Genomic DNA, 19,000 nt, shown 5'->3' on the forward strand with positions numbered 1-19,000 from the left:
AAATGCGAAATTACAAACAGACAAACAAACAAACAAAAAAGTGGTTGCACTTTATTTTACGTTGTCCTTGTTATAACATAATTATACATTTAAGTACTGAGTAATATTTAATCAACATAATCTACATACTATAAGGTTAGGGTTAGGAATAGGGTTTGGTTTAGGGTTAGTTGCTATGTATATAATTACACCGCGTACACCAAATTATTATGCAAATTGGAATTAAGTGTCATAAACATAAAATATTTAGTTTTATAATCAAACTCATGGATGGTATTGTGTCTCCGGGCTCTTTGGACCACTGAAATCAATCTCAGACACCTGTGATAATTAGAGGTGAGCCAAATTAAAAGAAAACTACTTAAGAAGGATGTTCCACATTATTAAGCAGGCCACAGGTTGCAAGCAATATTGGAAAGAAAAAGGATCTCTCTGCTGCAGAAAAGGGTCAAATAGTGCAATGCCTTGGACAAAATATGAAAACATTAGATATTTCACGAAAACTTAAGCGTGATCATTGTACTGTGAAGAGATTTGTGGCTGATTCAGAGCACACACGGGTTGCACTGCACCATCTCATGCTGTAAAGAATACCTCTGTGTCATTGGCTGCTATGGGCATAAAAGGAGAGAAACTCATGGTGTGGCCCCTATCCTCCCTTGACCTCAACCCTTTTGGGAACCTTTGGAGCATCCTCAAGCAAAAGATCTATGAGGGTGTGAGGCAGTTCGCATCAAAACAGCAGCTCTGGGAGGCTATTCTGACATCCTGCAAAGAAATTCAAGCAGAAACTCTCCATAAACTCACAAGTTCAATGGTTGTAAGAATTGTGAAGATGATATCAAAGAAGGGGTCCTATGTGAACATGTAACTTGCCCTGTTAAGATGTGTTTGATTGAAATTGCTTTTGATTTCAGTAAATATGACCTCCCAATGCTGCAAATTCAACAAATGACCATTTTCTGTTTTTTACAACCTACAAAATCTTTTCAAACTCTGTTGTGCATAATAATTTGGAACAGTGCATTTTGAGTTTTTTATTTTTGAAAAAATTACTGTTTTCGTTGGGTGGTTTATTCAGTGAAATTCGACTTATACCCTAACGGTTGGTGACTTGAAAATTATACTGACTGTCATTTGCATCGACTATTTAGAAAAATCAGTGTAAAATATAATTTGCATAATAATTTGGAACGTGGTGTATGCATAATTTAGCTACTGTTATTGCATGTAACATAACAAGGATAGTGTAAAATGAAGTGTTACCCTTTTTTCAATAATTATTTATTTTAATAACAATTACAAAAGAATAAAATAAAGCATATTTCATTACCTTTTGGAACCTGAAAGGGTTGAGTTTGAGCAGATGCTTTTTGTCATCACCGTCCTCGTCAGAGCTCATTTCCCTAGTACATTCAGCATCTGGCTCATATTTGTGATCTCAACCCTATTCTCAAAACTATAATTTTCAACGTCTTCAAAATGAATGTTTTGATCGCTGACAGATTCTTCACCAGATCCTCCATCAAGTGACAATCACACTAATATTTGATTGTGTACAGTATTTGCTCTGCAGTAGATCCACCTTATCTTTATATACACAATAATCATTTTTTACATTGTAATTCTTTTATTTTTAATATTTGGCATGTTTGTGTGCTGCTGCACGTTCCTTTGTGTGTAATAAGCAGAGTGTGCGTGTGTTGTGCACCCGCCTATAGGCTCATATTACAAACACGCTCTTTAAATAACAAAAAAAATATTGTGCCATTGACTTTAGACCAAGTTTCAGTTGGTCAATGGCACAGTCTATTTCAGTTGCCTCAAAATTGCAACGCGCCATCAATGCACCTGAACACACGTTTTTAGACCAGCACACCCATGGTCGCACAAATGGGCGCACATGCATTTGCTCTTTAAACAACGTGGCGCAGGACGTGAAAATGATAACTGCGTCGGACTGAAACTAGCAAAAAACACTTGCCTGGCGCCACAATGCACCGGGTGTATGATACGGCCCCATGTCATCATTGTGTATCAGACATTACCACCTTGAGGAATAAAGGTGAATTGCACGTATTGAGTCAACAGAGATTAAAATATTGTTGCAGAAAAAAAAATATAGCCTACTTACACTATTACATAGCTCGGGTCACTAACGACCCTATAAACGTTTTACAAAAAAAAAACAGAATAATTAGAATTTATTTTTTTATATTGTTTATAATGAATGAATATCCTACATTTTACTCAAATTAATTAACAGATAAAAATCTTGATTGACACATGAATGGTAGCACAAATTGTGCCAATTGTTGAGGGAAACGTATGGCAACCACATGTGCTAAAAACCACTTAGGATATGCTAAAAATAAATGTACTTCAATAAATCAAAAAAAATGTTTTTCCTGATCTTGTCTATATATCCAACAGATCTTTTCAGGATCTTGCAAGGCAGATGGACTTTGCCTACGGCACTGTTAGGGATTCAGCTGTGTATGATTACTTCAGAGCCAAAGGCACAAACCCATTGGAGCAGGACAGCACATACGCAGAGCTGTGGAGGACCATCAGCAAAAACAATGGACAGGACTTCTCCGTTTCTAGCCCTTCGGAAGGCATACGCAAGGTATGAACATTTATCACCTATTGGCTATTATTATTTCTTGAATTATGAAAACAGAAAGACATTGTGAGGGCTGTGTTTTTGGTGTAGTTTTCTGATCTTTTGGCATAATCTTTTGGTATAATCCTTTCAACTTTACTGATCTATAATTTGCATCCAAATTCAGTCTATTACAATAAGATTTTTGGCAAGTCAGTTGTTGTCATCAAATATTCAACGTACAACGGTTAACATGGCAGATACCTTTTCCTCCACTTCCACACTTCACAGTGATGTATGGTGTTTATGGATAGAGCAAATGCCAAATGAATTCTAGAATATTCTGAGCTCTGGACATTAATTCATCAGAGACTGAACTGATCCAAAAAGTATTAGACACAATTCTGCTGTGAGCTTTTTTTTTTTTTTTTAGATGGGTGGGTGGCATGTCTAGAAATGGGTACATTTTAGCATCTTGTAAGCCTTTAATGAAGAATTCATGTACATGGTAAAGAGGGGATTTGTAGGGCCCCCTTATATAAAAAAAAAAGTAATATATATTGGTCCCCATTAGGAAAAGAGATTATAAATCATACTAAATTATGTTTTTTGAAAATGTAAAAATGCTGAAAGTTCTCTGTGATTGTAGGGTTAGGGGATAGAATATACAGTTTAACAACATAACATCAACACATCATCAACAAATTGTGTGTATCCCCACCCATGATGTAGCATGAGCAGCGATTTAAATTGCTGTTTGCTATATTGCTGTTTGCTATATACATATATAGTGAACAACGGGACAAACAAACAATAAATGGGACAGACAATTCACACACAGCGCTTGCTGAAGCCACAGAAGCTGACATTGTTTGGTCATGACTTAACACGCTACAGCATGACATATTGCCATGTCATTGAATTGATTTCACACATGCTTCAAGACGCAGTCACACAGAGGTGTTTCCATAGTGTCAACTTCTGATGCAGCGAAGATGTCTATGGAAAGTATCCATAAAACATGGAAACCCAACGTGTGTGTTGTGTTTGTGTGTGTGTGGTCCAGGTAAACCCTGCATTATGGGGACAAAATGTCCCTACAAAGATGGCAATATCCGAAATCCCTGTGTGTGTGTGTGTGTGTGTGTGTGTGTGTGTGTGTGTGTGTGTGTGTGTGTGTGTGTGTGTGTGTGTGTGTACTCGTCTATCTATCTAACTGGGGACCTTGGTGTCGTTACACACTCACTAACAGGGGACCGTCGAGCCAAGTGGGGACATTTTTCAAGTCCCCTGTTGGTCATGCTTTAAAACATGTTAAAATCAGCCAAAACACGCTCTGGTTAATTTTGTACATTTTTGACCAAGTGGGGACTTACATGTGTGTGTGTGTTTAAGTCCATACTCAGCAGCGCTCCTGTAGGCTGGAGCAGGAACTGCAGTGGCCCATTAACACACGTCGTTCACACTTCTCTATTGTCTGAATGGCTGCTGTCCTAGAGAGGCTCTGAGACTGTAGAGCTGCTGTTTAACTGCTTCAGTAACACTTTATAATAACTGCACGCTATTAATCATTAGTTAAGCATTAGTAAAGAGTTAATTCATTTATAAAGAATTAATATACACTAATAAGCAGTATATAAATGCAGTTATAAATGCTTTATTCCTGTTTTAAAAGCATATCTATAATGTGTTTAATAATTGTATTTTCATACTTTATTAATGATCAATTTATCATTTCTAAATGAAGTATAGCATCATTTACAAAGCAGTTATTTAGGAGTTGTCAGTGGTTCATGAGATCCCTTAGAAAGTGTGAGTAAATGATTAAACTAATTCAATGTACATTCATACATCATACACTTATTATTCAGACATATAGTAATAGTTACTTAGTGTGTTAATAAATGCTTTATTAACATGTATTTCTACTGTAGTTCAGGTAGTTATAAAGCATTTAGTAGAGGTCAGTTCACAATTTTTTGTGAGCTCATCTAAAGTGAGGACTAGTTATGCTAGTTATGTAGGAGATTTAAAGGCTGTTAATATTTCTATGTTCTCTATCATTGTGTTGTGTTGTGTTTGTTTCCTTTTTCTGTTTAGAAGATAACTGAGTCTTTAAATCTCCTTTATAAATGCTTTACTAGGCATAACTAGTCCTCACTTTTGCTCACAAAATAGTGAACTGACCACTACTAAATGCTTTATAACTCCCTGAATCTACTACATTTACTCACACTTTCTAAGTGATCTTATTAATCACTGACAACTCCTAAATAACTGCTTTGTAAATAATGCTATACTTCATTTAGAAATTATAAATTGATAATTAATAAAGTATGAAAATACAATTATTAAACACATTATAGATAACCTTATAAATCAATAATACAGCATTTAAAGCTGTATTTATAAACGGCTTATTAATGTCTGCTTTATGAATTATGATTTAACTGTTTACTAATGCTTAACTAATGATTAATTAAATGCAGTTATTATAAAGGGTTACCATATATATATTATATAATATTTTTCAGAATATAACTTCAAATATGCATTTTTTTTATAAAAAATAAAATAAAAAAAACATGCCAAGAGGGGATCTACAACTCAATGTTATAATTATAATGTAATTATTATTATATTATAAAGGTATTAATAATGCGACAGATAGTATTGGCTGCCTATTAATTAAAACATCATTTCTACAAAAAAAAAAAAAATCAAAAAAAAAAATCAATAGACATGTCCTTATTTTTCTGTTTCCTTTGTTTCTAGGATGTTGATGTACAGAGATATTCAGTGTTTGAAATATTGCTCAATTTAAATGCAACCAAACATATGTCGTTCGTTACCATCCAACAGTGGACCTTTCTTTAAGATCTAATTCAAAACTTTTGAGTTGACTTGCTGCATCTGGTCATTTTGAAGAAACAAAAATGAAATCATTTTTTTCATAATATAACTTTAAAAAAAATAAAAATAAAAAAAAATAAACATGCCAAGATTGAATCTCAACTCTGAACGATCTCTACCTATACAACAGTGGACTCACAATAGCCTGCAATGGAACTGTGTGTGTGTGTGTGTGTGTGAATAGTTAAGTATGTCTTTATTTTGTAACTATAAGTTATATATATTTACATATAGGCCTTCATAGATACTTTCTATGCTTGGTTATGCAGTCCCTAACAATTTACTTGCCATTGTTATGTGCCATTGCACTCACACATACATGTCTATATTACTAACAGACCAATGTCACTCTACACTGGCCAAGTGAGGACTCAATGAACGATGTCTATCTATACAAGAGAGGACTTGAACAGTGTGTGTGTGTGTGTGTGTGTGTGTGTGTGTGTGTGTGAACAGTGAAGTGAACTGGCAGTGAAGTCTGTCTTCATTATGTATATATAGTATATTATATATTATGCCTTTTATCAGTCATAATATTTGTTTATTTTATTTAACACTTATTTTCTCTCTTCATAGATACTTTCTATGTTTGGTTATGCAGTCCCTTTAGGGTTTATAGGATTAATCAAACAGAAATAGCTCTTTAAGGTAACGATTTCAGGTCACTATAGTGACCTATATTTAGTATAGCGTAAAGCATACTTTATACAGTGAATAATGATTTTATTCATCAAAATGAACTTCGCGTCCCCAGTTGGATGGTAAAGAACGATACGTGTTTGGCTGCTTTGTACATTTCTTGCCATCACAAACACACTGTAAAGATTTTGGAGGTCAATCTCAAAATGTTATGTCGAAAAACTAAAGTGCAATAAATAATACACGCTTTAGGGTCTGTTTACACGACATCATTTTCAACTGAAAACTGAAAACGTTTTGGCCGTTCATTTCAACGAAAATGCCATTTTGGGGGCCTGACAATGAAAGCTTTTGAAAACGAGTTTTTGTGAGCTCATCTAAAGTGAGGACTAGTTATGCCTTGTAAAGCTTTTATAAAGGAGATTTAAAGGCTGTTAATATTTCTATGTTCTCTATCGTGTTGTGTTTGTTTCCTTTTTCTGTTTAGAATATAAATGAGTCTTTAAATCTCCTTTATAAATTATTTACAAAGCATAACTAGTCCTCACTTTAGATGAGCTCGCAAAATAGTGAACTGACCACTACTAAATGCTTTATAACTGCCTGAATCTACTACATTTACTCACACTTTCTAAGTGATCTTATTAATCACTGTAAACACCTAAATAACTGATTTGTAAATAATGCTATACTTCATTTAGAAATGATAAATTTATTTAATAAAGTATGAAAAAGCAATTATTAAACACATTATAGATATGCTTCTAACTCAATAATACAGCGTTTAAAGGTGTATTTATAAACTGCTTACTAATGTCTGCTTTATGAATTATGATTTGCTTAACTAATGATTAATAGGATGCAGTTTTTATAAAGGGTTACCATATATATTATATTATATTTCTCAAAATATAACTTCAAATTTGCATTTTTTTTTATAAAAAAAAAAAGCATGCCAAGAGGGGATCTGCAACTAAATGTTATAATTATAATGTAATTATTATTATATTAAGATATTAATAATGCGACTGATAGTATTGGCTGCCTATTAATTAAAACATAATTTCTACTCTTAAAAAAAATCAATAGACATGTCCTTATTTTTCTGTTTCCTTTGTTTCTAGGATGTTGATGTACAGAGATATTCAGTGTTTGAAATATTGCTCAATTTAAATGCAACCAAACATATGTCGTTCGTTACCATCCAACAGTGGACCTTTCTTTAAGATCTAATTCAAAACTTTTGAGTTGACTTGCTGCATCTGGTCATTTTGAAGAAACAAAAATTAAATCATTTTTTTCATAATATAACTTTAAAAAAATCAAAATTAAAAAAATTAAAAAAATTAAACATGCCAAGATTGAATCTCAACTCTGAATGATCTCTACCTATACAACAGTGGACTCACAATAGCCTGCAATGGAACTGTGTGTGTGTGTGTGTGAACAGTTAAGTATGTCTTTATTTTGTAACTATAAGTTATATATATTATATATAGGCCTTCATAGATACTTTCTATGCTTGGTTATGCAGTCCCTAACAATTTACTTGCCATTGTTATGTGCCATTGCACTCACACATACATGTCTATATTACTAACAGACCAATGTCGCTCTACACTGGCCAAGTGAGGACTCAATGAACGATGTCTATCTATACAAGTGAGGACTTGAACAGTGTGTGTGTGTGTGTGTGTGTGTGTGAACAGTGAAGTGAACTGGCAGTGAAGTCTGTCTTCATTATGTATATATAGTATATTATATAGTATATTATATATTATGCCTTTTATCACTCGTTTTGAAAACGATGCCTTTACCATCTGCATGTAAACAACATAAACGTGAATTTGTGAAATTGTTACGTCATTCCAACCCGGTCACACTAAATGCGTCTCTATAGCACACATTGTGTTTATTGTGCAATTTATACGTGCATATGATAGGCATGGGTGGGTTTAGGGTAGGTTTAGTAGTGGTGTGTAATATGTAATATGTATTATATGTTTGGTTAGGATTAGTTTTGTAGGATGTGTGTGTATTACACTCAATAAAGTGCGTATTATATGCAAGTAAAAAACTATATTTTCGCGTAAAAATTGCACGATAAACACAATGCGTGCCATAGAGATGCATTTTCATGAGATCAGGCAGGTCATGCACAAGTATATAACATGGTCACATGCGTACTTATCATCACGTGTTCACATGTTCATGAGTATTTGAGTTTTTTTTTTTTTTTTTTGACAAAGTAAGAAAGGTTTGGGGTGTGCTTTTAGATGGGCCTTTAAAATTTGACAAACAAATATCTTCAGTAACTGGATCTAGTTTCTATCAACTCCGTCTTTTGTCTAAAATTAAACACTTCCTAACTGACAAAACACTAGAGATGGCTGTTCATGCTTTTATTACTTCCCATTTAGACTACAGCAACTCATTGTATTGAGGTATTTCCAAGTCACAAATCGCTCGCCTTCAACTGGTCCAAAATGCTGCAGCAAGATTTATTCACAAAAGTAGTAAATATAATCACATGATGATGATGATACATTTTATTTATATTGCGCTTTTCTGCTTTACATATAGCCTCACATTCAAGCTGGGGGCAAGCTGGGGCCAGTTGTACTGTTAGAGGGGCCAGTTTAGACCTTATTGTTGTCATATCATTTTCTGCACTGCACTATAGGCATTAACAGGCAAAATACCATGATTACCAATCATTCAACAATGTATTTGCATTGCCATTATATTTTTTAAATTTGCATTACATATTCAGAATCAGTCACATTAACTGCATTCTATGATTTTTGTCTTTTTTTTGCAAAAAGATCAGCAAATTCATCTAGATTTAAGGCCTTTGCCCTCCTTGACTCAATACTTAGAACACCTAAATTGCGTAATCTGTCATCTGACATTGTGGACCTGAGATAGGTTTTCACCAGCTTTAGTGCATACAATATAATATACAATTAAATTATGCTTATTTTAAATGTATTGTGCAGGCTAGGTATAAAAAATATAGGAAAAACCATGATAATATGAAACGCTTCAAAACAGAGCGCACAAAGCGCGTATGCGCATCGCGGGTGCAGAATGATGTGCTCAAAGCAACATGGAGTCACAGTGTTCAGCGCTGCACAAGTGCGCATTTAAAAGTTCACGGCACAAAGCGAAGAAATTTCGAGCGCACAAATCCTAGTGTAGCCTATATCTGTCCAACAGTTTATTGATCATTTGTTTCTTCACATTGTGAAGTTTTAAATTCCAGTTATTGTGCGTTTGATGCCGATTCATAGTCCTTGTGGTGTGAACAGGCACACGGTAGCGAGTCGTTTTAAAACAGCAACAAACATAAAATACAAATACACAAAATAAAGTCATTTTATGCAAATCCACAGCCTTTTATCTACAGATCAAGCATTATAATGTGTATATATCATATTGGAGAGAGTTTTACCGTGCATATATATAACATAATATAAATTAACATTACAAAAGTTAATGATAGTACATTTCAAATACCTAAAAATTGACAATTAAGTGATTTTGTTCGAGTCAAAAATATTACTTAACATTAATGAACCAACGGTACACATTTTTTACTTTAGCAATCTTATGGGTTGTGGTCTCTCAGACATTGGCAGTAATAAAAATACAATAAAAACATAGTTTCCCTTTGGACTTAAATTACATATCTTTGTGGTATACGGTAGAAATATTGCACATTTCAGTCTAGCTTAGGTTTTTAAAATAAATAACACAGTCTTGGAAATAATATGTAAGCATGTGCAAATAAGCCTGTATAGTAAATCAAGTTCTGTTGGTCTTTGTGTTTAAGTGAGAAATTAATTCATTTAAATTGAAAGATCTCAATGTTTATAAGATCTTTCAATTATGTTTAACAGTTTTGAGCGTATAAAAGAGTGTATAAAAATGGGCTCTGAGTTTTGGCAGTGGTTGTGTCTAAGTGAAATATGTAGTTTGGAAGATGTAGTCACTGAATGCATTAATACAACATTGAATGACACAGACATTTGCAACACTTCTACAGTAATACCGTAGTAAAATATTTTCAGAATCTAAAAAATTAAATACTATCAAAACAATTAGATGTAGCTGAACACATACAGGTATTAATCTTTCAGTTTCATCACCATCTATAAAAAGGGGAAACTTGGGGGAAATGTGTACTGTACTGTAAACAATGACCATGTGACATAAAATGCTGTGAATTCTGAACAACAGAAAACAGCAGAAATATGTTAGAATTCTACCCGTTATTTGTGTGTTTTTTTATTTAACGTGTGTTTTTGGGGGGTAAAACCTTTTCTAGTGTTCTGGAAGAATGAGTTGATCTGAGAATGAAGTTTCAGTGCATTTTGAATGTGAAATGAACTGCTGTCAAGCTGTAAGTTGGTTTGGAGAAGATATCATGGTCTTTTAACCTGATATCATTTAAGACATCATTTAAGACTGTGGTATAAATGATTGAATGATTTAACCATAACTCATTACTATCCTTGATATTCTAAAATAGGTATTTTTCATGTGTATGTAGACTAGGGTGTGTGATATTGAGTTGTTGCACTTCCCCCCCACACGCAATTTACATATCAATGCAGGAAGGCCTTAAAGGCCAGTGTTTTTCTTAGGTGAGAAAACTGGCCAACAACCCCCAGAGTAGTGTTACCAATATCTGTGCAACTTCTCAAATACACTAGAATAAACTAGAGAAAACGATGGGATTTACCCTGCCAAATTTATTTTGTAAAGTTTTCTTTTGTAAAAATGTATTTAAAAAATAAATAAAACAAGAATTACACTATCTACTGTTCACTGCAGTTAATGTTACATTATCCACGTTTACAATACTGTACAAAAATATGAAACTGAGATTAACACTTGTATAGGTGTTTAGTTAAATATATATTTTTTTGTTTTTGTTTTTTTTAGATTCAGAATTTAAATATTAGGTTTTGAACATCAGTTTTGATTAGAGAATGTAAACATCTGCAAATTGGCCTGTTAAGTGTTAAGTTAGAAATATTTTTTTTTTTTGCCAAAGCAATAATAAATGATCCACAGTTTGGCTCACATAAGCTCCGTTCACACAGAGATTCCGGAAAATTCACCTTGCACAATTCTGAAATCAGTATTATATAATATAATATAATATTTAAATATAAAATCTTGTTTACTTGTTTAGCACTATGTTTACAATGAAACTAAATTAATGATTATTCCAAACACAAATAAAATGTAAGTTTCCCAATTCTAAAGTCACTTTTTCAAAACTCTCTTCACACAGTGATCACACCATCCGTCTATGTGAGCTAAACTGTGGATCACTGCTTTGAAAGATGTCATTGAATGCATTTTGTTCCATTTACATTCATTATTCTTAAACACAAACACCAACAGAACTTTATGTTCTATACAGGCTAATTTGCACGTTTACATACTCTTTTTAAAACTGTTAATAATAATAGTACTGTTAAACTGTTAAAAATTTATTTCAGTAATATCACATTGAAATAGATATTCTGATTCTAAAATATAATAATATCAAAATAATTAGATGTAAGTGTTAGTCTTTCATTTTCATCACCATCTATACAAAAGGGGAAACTTAGGAATATTTTAGTACAGTAATGTTAAAAAGTTAGTTTGTTAGTATACTTTACTTTATTGTCCTTTTTCAGGAAATTTGTCTTGGACTCAAAGCTGCATTAGTACACAACATATACATACACACACAAACCAAAAAGAGTTTAAAACTACATATATGTATAACTACATCTTGCTATTTAACATATTAATAGATACTCTAACGGTTCCTCTTACTCAGTGGGACTCTATACCGTCTCCATGATGGCAGAAGCTGATACATTGGAAATAAAACATGGCTTGAATCACTCACTATTGTCTGTGCATTTTTTTTAAAATCCACGATTCGTAAATTGATTGAAGTGATGAGTACTCTCTTACACCCATAACTTACATTGCAGTTTTCACAAGACATGCAAGCTGTGATTTTAATTGGACCGAAAGATTGCCATATGAAGTTTGCATCCTATAATTTAAAAGACTACCTAAAACGGCATAATGAAATAATTGCATAATTCTCTGATTTACACCGAACAGCCTAAGTCTTCTTAAAAAAATACAATCGTTGCCGGAATTTTGAACAAATGTGATGCAGGCAATGTAGCTCGACTACGCCACCCAATTGAAGAGCTGGGACTCGATTAATTAAATAACTGCAAGTTCTTTTAATTTGGTGGGAGCAACACAACAGATTCACCAAGACAACAAATTTAGTAAAAAAATATATTTATTATAATCTCTAGTTCAATAGAAAAAAGTGCTAATGCGCACACACACACTCAGGCTTTTAAAACTATTCATCAAGGTAAAAGCTGGACATCAGACAAACACGTTCAAGTCCACTGGAAGTCCATAGGTGCACAGTCCATAAGCAGTCCCTCGGCTCTCGCGCAAGTCCGTCTCACGCCAGGCAGTGACGTATACGCAGCAGTCCACCTGTCAATCACCGCACGCACCAGCACAACACTCACACAACAGGAAGAAAACCGCCAGTATCTCCACAGAAAACAAACACAGCATAGGCACAGAACCCCACTAGACAGCTATCAATCGTGCACTAATCAATTACAGCACTACAATCCGTGAATATAAGTTATGGTATGACTACAGTGGATCAGACTGACGCTCTCTAATTTAGATGAGACCGTGGCGTGGATCTTAACTTCGGACAAGGCGAGACAGCATAACTTGGGATAGAACGTCACTCACCCATAAACTGGGAGCAGACGAATCTAACTCCCAGTCTCGTTGAACAGCGCTCCTCAACCACAGGACCAGAACGAACAAGGCGGGGCTCGGACAGCACCGCGGAGGGCAGCAGCAATCCCAGCGCAACAGAAGACGGCAGAAATTCCAGCAAAACAGAGGATGACAGCTAGATTAACACAGCAGAGGACGACAGCAATCCCAGCGTAACAGAGGAGACGAAAACACACGGCAGCCACCGAGTCGACAGCAGAACCGGCACATCAGCAGAACTTCAGGCTTCAATCCAAGCAGACAATTATCTGCGCGATGATCGCAGCCACAAATATAACAATCCAGCAATAACGTGGGGACAGAGTTGCAACAACAGAGTTCGCGGGGCAGCCGACACACAGTTTCAGTTCCTTCACTCTTTTGAGCCGTCTTTGATTTAACGTCAATTACCAACAGCTGTTCATCTGCTAATCAGCTGTCATACGAACAGCTAAGAGAGTACAGGGGGTGTTGCCCAACATTCTAAGTCACAATCAAACAGTAATATGTGCATAGAAAATCAAAAGAAAAACAACAGTGCAAAATACACACGCACACAGAACACAGCCAAATAAAATAAACCATAATCTCTACATATGACATCCCCCCACTCTTTAATGTTGGCAGTCCCTGACAACCACAGAGATCAAGTATCTACGTGTCTCTAAATCTCACTGGGGGCTGTCCCATATTTGAACGGACAGACCTCCTAGGGGCCACACCAGTACCTGGGTCATCTAAAACAGGCAGGTCTACCCATGGTACATATAGAGGTTGGGGTTCACAAACAGAAGATACTGGCAGCTCAGGATGCAATACAAGGGCACCTTGGGGTGGATTAATACAAGGTTTAAGAGAATTCCTATGCAGGACCCTCTCTTTCCCTGTGTGCTCAGATTTAACACGATAGGTTAAACCCTCTTTATTCAACTGTTCTACCACTACATAAGGCTCTGGGTCCCACTTGCCACAAAGCTTTCCCCTTCCCCCATCTCGCCTATTCCTTCGCCACACCCGTTCCCCAAGAGCTAAAGGAAGTGACTTGGCCTTACGGTCATATTGTCTTTTATACTGCTCTGCAGCCTGGCCCATAGACTTAGCTGCTGAAGAGTATGCATACAACAGGTGTTGATGGTGTTCCCCCACCCAACTGTCCCAGCTATATCGGGCATGCTGGTTCTCTACGCCCAGGGCTACATCCACAGGCAATCGGACATGCCGTCCAAACATCAGGTATGAAGGGGCGTACCCTGTTGAGCTGTGTAAGGTGGCATTGTAAGCTTGGACAAGGGCAGGGAGATGTTCAGGCCAGCGCCCTTGCTTTTCATCCTCCAAGGTCCGCAGCATGCTCAGGAGGGTCTGGTTAAGTCGCTCACACATGCCGTTTCCCTGGGGGTGGTACGGGGTGGTCCTGCTCTTAGAGATGCCATAAAGGCTACATAGTTCGGCCACCAGCTGGGATTCGAAATTTGGGCCTTGGTCCGAATGGAATCTCATCGGACACCCAAAGGTCTGTATAACCGCTTGCCACAGGACCCTAGCGGTAGTCCTCGCCGTCTGATCTCTTGTGGGGATAGCCCAGGCATAGCGGCTGAACATATCTGTCATTACTAAAATGTTTTGATATTGGTCATGGGGCCTCCCTAAAGAAAGGAAGTCTAGCTCAATGATCTCAAGGGGGAAGGACACAGTAATGGGTTTTAGGGGTGCTTTAGGCACAGCATCCATTTTCTTCACCTGGCAACGAGGACACAGGGAGTGGTATTGTTGGACCTGAGTCTGCATACCTGGCCAAAAGAAATGTCGACGTAGGCAGCCTATGGTTCTCTCCACGCCCAAGTGTCCAACAGCATTATGATGTTTCTCCCACACCTCTTTGCGTTGTGGAGTAGGGCAGACAATCTGGAGACGAACTTCATGAGTGTTATAGTCAGTGACTCGACGACACAAAACTCCATCCCGCATCACCAGCCTTACCCGCTGTTGCAGCAGCTGCTTCACCCCAAGCGGAGCAGCTCGCCACTCTTGCCCCATTGGAAACTTCGCACTTTCCACATACCTCCGCACTTGGTCCAAGTCCTTATCCTCAGACTGTTTGGCTCGCCAGTCATCCATCGACAGCCCTTCTGTTGATTGTACATCTGCCATTGCTGCCACGTTAGTCACATCAGCACCTAGAGGGGCTTTGACAGGTACTCTGGAAAGGGCATCTGCATTAGCATTTTCCCTACCCGAACGATACTTCACATGGTAATCAAAGGCAGCTAGTTGGGCTACCCACCTTTGTTCCGTGGCCCCCAGGCGGGCAGTCTGCAAGTGGGCTACAGGATTATTATCGGTGTAAACAATCACTTTGGCCCCCATCAGGTAATCTTTAAATTTTTCTACTATGGCCCACTTTAAAGCTAGCAATTCCAATTTGAAGGAGCTGTAATTAGCATCATTCTTCTCACTAGGATGCAGGCTCCTACTGGCATAGGCCACAACTCGCTCGCGCCCATCCTGTAGCTGGGCTAAAACAGCCCCCAGACCAGCATGGCTCGCGTCAGTGTATAACACAAAAGGTTCTGCATAGTTAGCATAGGCTAAGATAGGGGCCTCGGTTAAAGCAGTTTTTAGACGGTCAAAGGCTTGTTGACACTCACCGGACCAAGAGATCTGACGAGATCCTGTTCTCTTATCTGCAGGGGCTCCAATTAAGAGGGCATTCAAGGGGCGTGCTATCTTTGCAAAGTTGGCAATAAAGCGGCGATAATAACCTGCTAGGCCCAAGAAAGCACGTACCTCTTTGATTGTCGTTGGAGCCGGCCATTCAGTCACAGCAGTAACCTTGGTAGGGTCTGGTTTCACTCCCTCTCCAGTGACCACATGGCCCAGGAATCTTACTTCCCTCCGTAGCAGCTGGCACTTCTCTACCTTCAGCTTGAGCCCATGGTGTTGCAATCGCTCAAAGACAGCCTCCAGATGGCGTAAATGGGAGGAAAAATCTGGGGAATAGACAATGATATCATCCAAATAAACGAGTACAGAGTCAGTGATTTGGCCACTCAAGCATTGCTGCATAAGCCGCTGGAACGTCGCTGGAGCATTGCAGAGGCCAAATGGCATCCTCTGAAACTCGTATAGACCTAGTGGGGTGGTGAAGGCAGTCTTGGGTCTGTCTTGGGGGTCGACTCCGACCTGCCAATAACCACTGGCTAAGTCAAGTGTGGTGAACCAGGAGGCTTGAGTCAGGGAAGTTAAAGTCTCCTCTATACGAGGGAGCGGAAAGGCATCTTTATGAGTCAGGGCGTTCAATTTACGATAGTCAACGCAAAAGCGCCAACTGCCGTCTTTCTTGCGGACCATCACGATGGGTGCAGCCCAAGGGCTGGAGCTTGGCTGGATAACCTTCTTCTCTAACATATCGGCTAACAGGGCACGCATTTCTTGGTACATCATAGGTGGTAGAGGGCGATATTTTTCTCTTACTGGGGGCGCACCACTAGTATGGATTTGGTGCTGCACCGCATCAGTATGCCCAAAGTCCTCCTCATGGAGGGCAAACACCCTGATCCACCTTTGTAGGAGCGCTTTAAAGTCTTGCTTCTGTTGTTCAGTCAAGTCATCTCTGCCTTGTAAATCTCCTAATACCTCGACAGGTGATTCCACTGGTCCTCCATCTCCAGCCTCCACAATATCCACTGCGACAGTTCCATCATCTTGCACAGTCAGGCTTAGATCTGTTTGGCCATGAACATCAGCGCGGTCAACATGAAACACTTTCGCCAGCTTCTGGTAGCGGCCTATAAAGACAGGGTAAGAGGTCACATTCTGGATACGAATAGGAAGTCGGCCATGTTTGACGAATGCAACAGTCTTTGCCACAGAAAAAGCCCCTAGCTCAGGCAGCGCTTCAATCAGGCCACAATAGTCCTGCCCCCTCGGGCCCATCCGCGCACGCCCCCAGACCACCACCTCGCTTCTGGCTGGAACAGTTAGGCCCCTGCGGCTTGCTGGACGTACAAACCCCATGTATCCATCTTCCCCCCCGACGACAGCTGTCCGTTGGCACACAGCAAATGCACCCGTCCAGGCTTTCCTTGTCCCTTGATCCTGAAACACAGTCTTCAGGCCATCTGGTCGATTAAGTAAGTCATGCCAGCAGGTTGTAATAACATTCATACCAATCAGTAATGGAGCAGTTAGACAATGATCAGCTACAATAACAACCCCCCTCCCTGAAATATTAGCACCTCCTATTTCGAAATCCATCACCACATAGCCTTGATAAGGGATGGATAACCCATTAGCCGCTCTGAGTGTCAATTTATTGGGGGCCACACCATATGATAGGGCATCTGCTGGGTAGTGTTGGTCGAATACACTCTGTCGCATTAACGTCACTTGTGAACCGGTGTCAATTACTCCAATTAGGGGCACACCATTTACTTTAACCTCAACCTTGGGGCAGTCACCTACAAATACAGCCCTTTGTCCTGCTTCTTCCAAATTCCCTGCTACTTGGGCCTCAGTAGCAGGACAAACTAGTTTAAATCAGCATTGGACTCAGATGGGGGTCTACAGAACCTGGCAATATGTCCAGTGCGGCCACACTGGCGGCAAATAGGCTTACCGTCTGCAGCCCAGGTGTTAGGTGTGTAAGACTGGAACCTCCTCCTGAGTGGCGGCTGATTAGGGTATTGTGAGTATCGTATAGGCTCACCTGCAGCGGGTTGTAACTGCCGGGTCATTTCTTGTCTTAATACATTCATCTGCCCCCTCACCTCCTGGAGGAGCTCCCGCCGAAAAGTCTCAGCCCAGTCATCCTTCCCTGTTACTGATTTAAGAACAGAGGACTCACCCACAGCCTGCGCTACAGTTTCATGCCCAGCCCCAGGCCGCTGTTCACTTTCCAGCAACAAGATCTCTTCCAATACAGTGTTGAAAGTGGCATCTGGATTACGGCGTGCATAGGTTCTGATGGTACTCCTCAGTTCTGCGTTACGGAGTCCCATCAAGAGCTGGTCTAGCAGGTGACTTTCATCAAGAGGGCCATCTGGGTCTCGCTTCCTTAGTCTACAAAACAATTCCCGCAACCTGAGAACGTAAGTTCTTAAACTCTCACTGGCAGTTTGTGTGCAGCTAAAAAATTGTAATCTCAAATTTGCCACAGGGACCTGATCTCCATACAGGGTGTCTAAATATCTCAAAATTTTTACTACAGTATCACGGTCTGTATCCCCTAAAACACAAACCTCCCGCTTAGCTTCATCTGTTAATGCCCCCAACACTATACTGACTTTTTGCTGCTCATTAAACTCTCGTGTCTGCAATAAACTCTGAATTTGTTCTTTCCACTCACTGAATTTTAAATCACCCCCCACCCCTTTAATCTTAGGAATCCAGGGTGCACCCGCATAAATTGGCATCATCATCATGTTCAAAACAGATAAATAAAATAAGAAGAAGAAGAAAAAAAAAAAATAATAATAATAATAATAATAAACAACTAATATATATATATATATATATCTAAAAGTTATAACAAAGTTATGTAGTTTGGCTAACCTGTATGTGAAGCTCCAAACCAAACCCTGCCAACTACTGCCAAATGTGATGCAGGCAATGTAGCTCGACTACGCCACCCAATTGAAGAGCTGGGACTCGATTAATTAAATAACTGCAAGTTCTTTTAATTTGGTGGGAGCAACACAACAGATTCACCAAGACAACAAATTTAGTAAAAAAATATATTTATTATAATCTCTAGTTCAATAGAAAAAAGTGCTAATGCGCACACACACACTCAGGCTTTTAAAACTATTCATCAAGGTAAAAGCTGGACATCAGACAAACACGTTCAAGTCCACTGGAAGTCCATAGGTGCACAGTCCATAAGCAGTCCCTCGGCTCTCGCGCAAGTCCGTCTCACGCCAGGCAGTGACGTATACGCAGCAGTCCACCTGTCAATCACCGCACGCACCAGCACAACACTCACACAACAGGAAGAAAACCGCC

General features: G+C 38.4%; 2 protein-coding genes across 5 annotated transcripts in view; one reads left to right on the top strand and one right to left on the bottom strand.

Moving 5' to 3' along the window:
• grid1b (glutamate receptor, ionotropic, delta 1b) overlaps window positions 1-19,000 on the top strand; it is a 503,970-nt gene that overhangs the window by 453,540 nt on the left and 31,430 nt on the right. For all 4 annotated transcript variants that reach the window (XM_082151397.1, XM_082151399.1, XM_082151398.1 and 1 more), the window contains exon 13: window positions 2,434-2,629. In XM_082151397.1, the coding sequence (XP_082007523.1) occupies window positions 2,434-2,629 (196 nt within the window). The remainder of the gene's footprint in view (window positions 1-2,433; window positions 2,630-19,000) is intronic.
• The window catches only part of ccser2b (coiled-coil serine-rich protein 2b), a 435,236-nt gene that overhangs the window by 170,483 nt on the left and 245,753 nt on the right, over window positions 1-19,000 (bottom strand). The window lies entirely within an intron of this gene.

Source organism: Leuciscus leuciscus, assembly GCF_965113295.1.
Source record: "Leuciscus leuciscus genome assembly, chromosome: 21".
Classification (NCBI taxonomy): domain Eukaryota; kingdom Metazoa; phylum Chordata; class Actinopteri; order Cypriniformes; family Leuciscidae; genus Leuciscus; species Leuciscus leuciscus.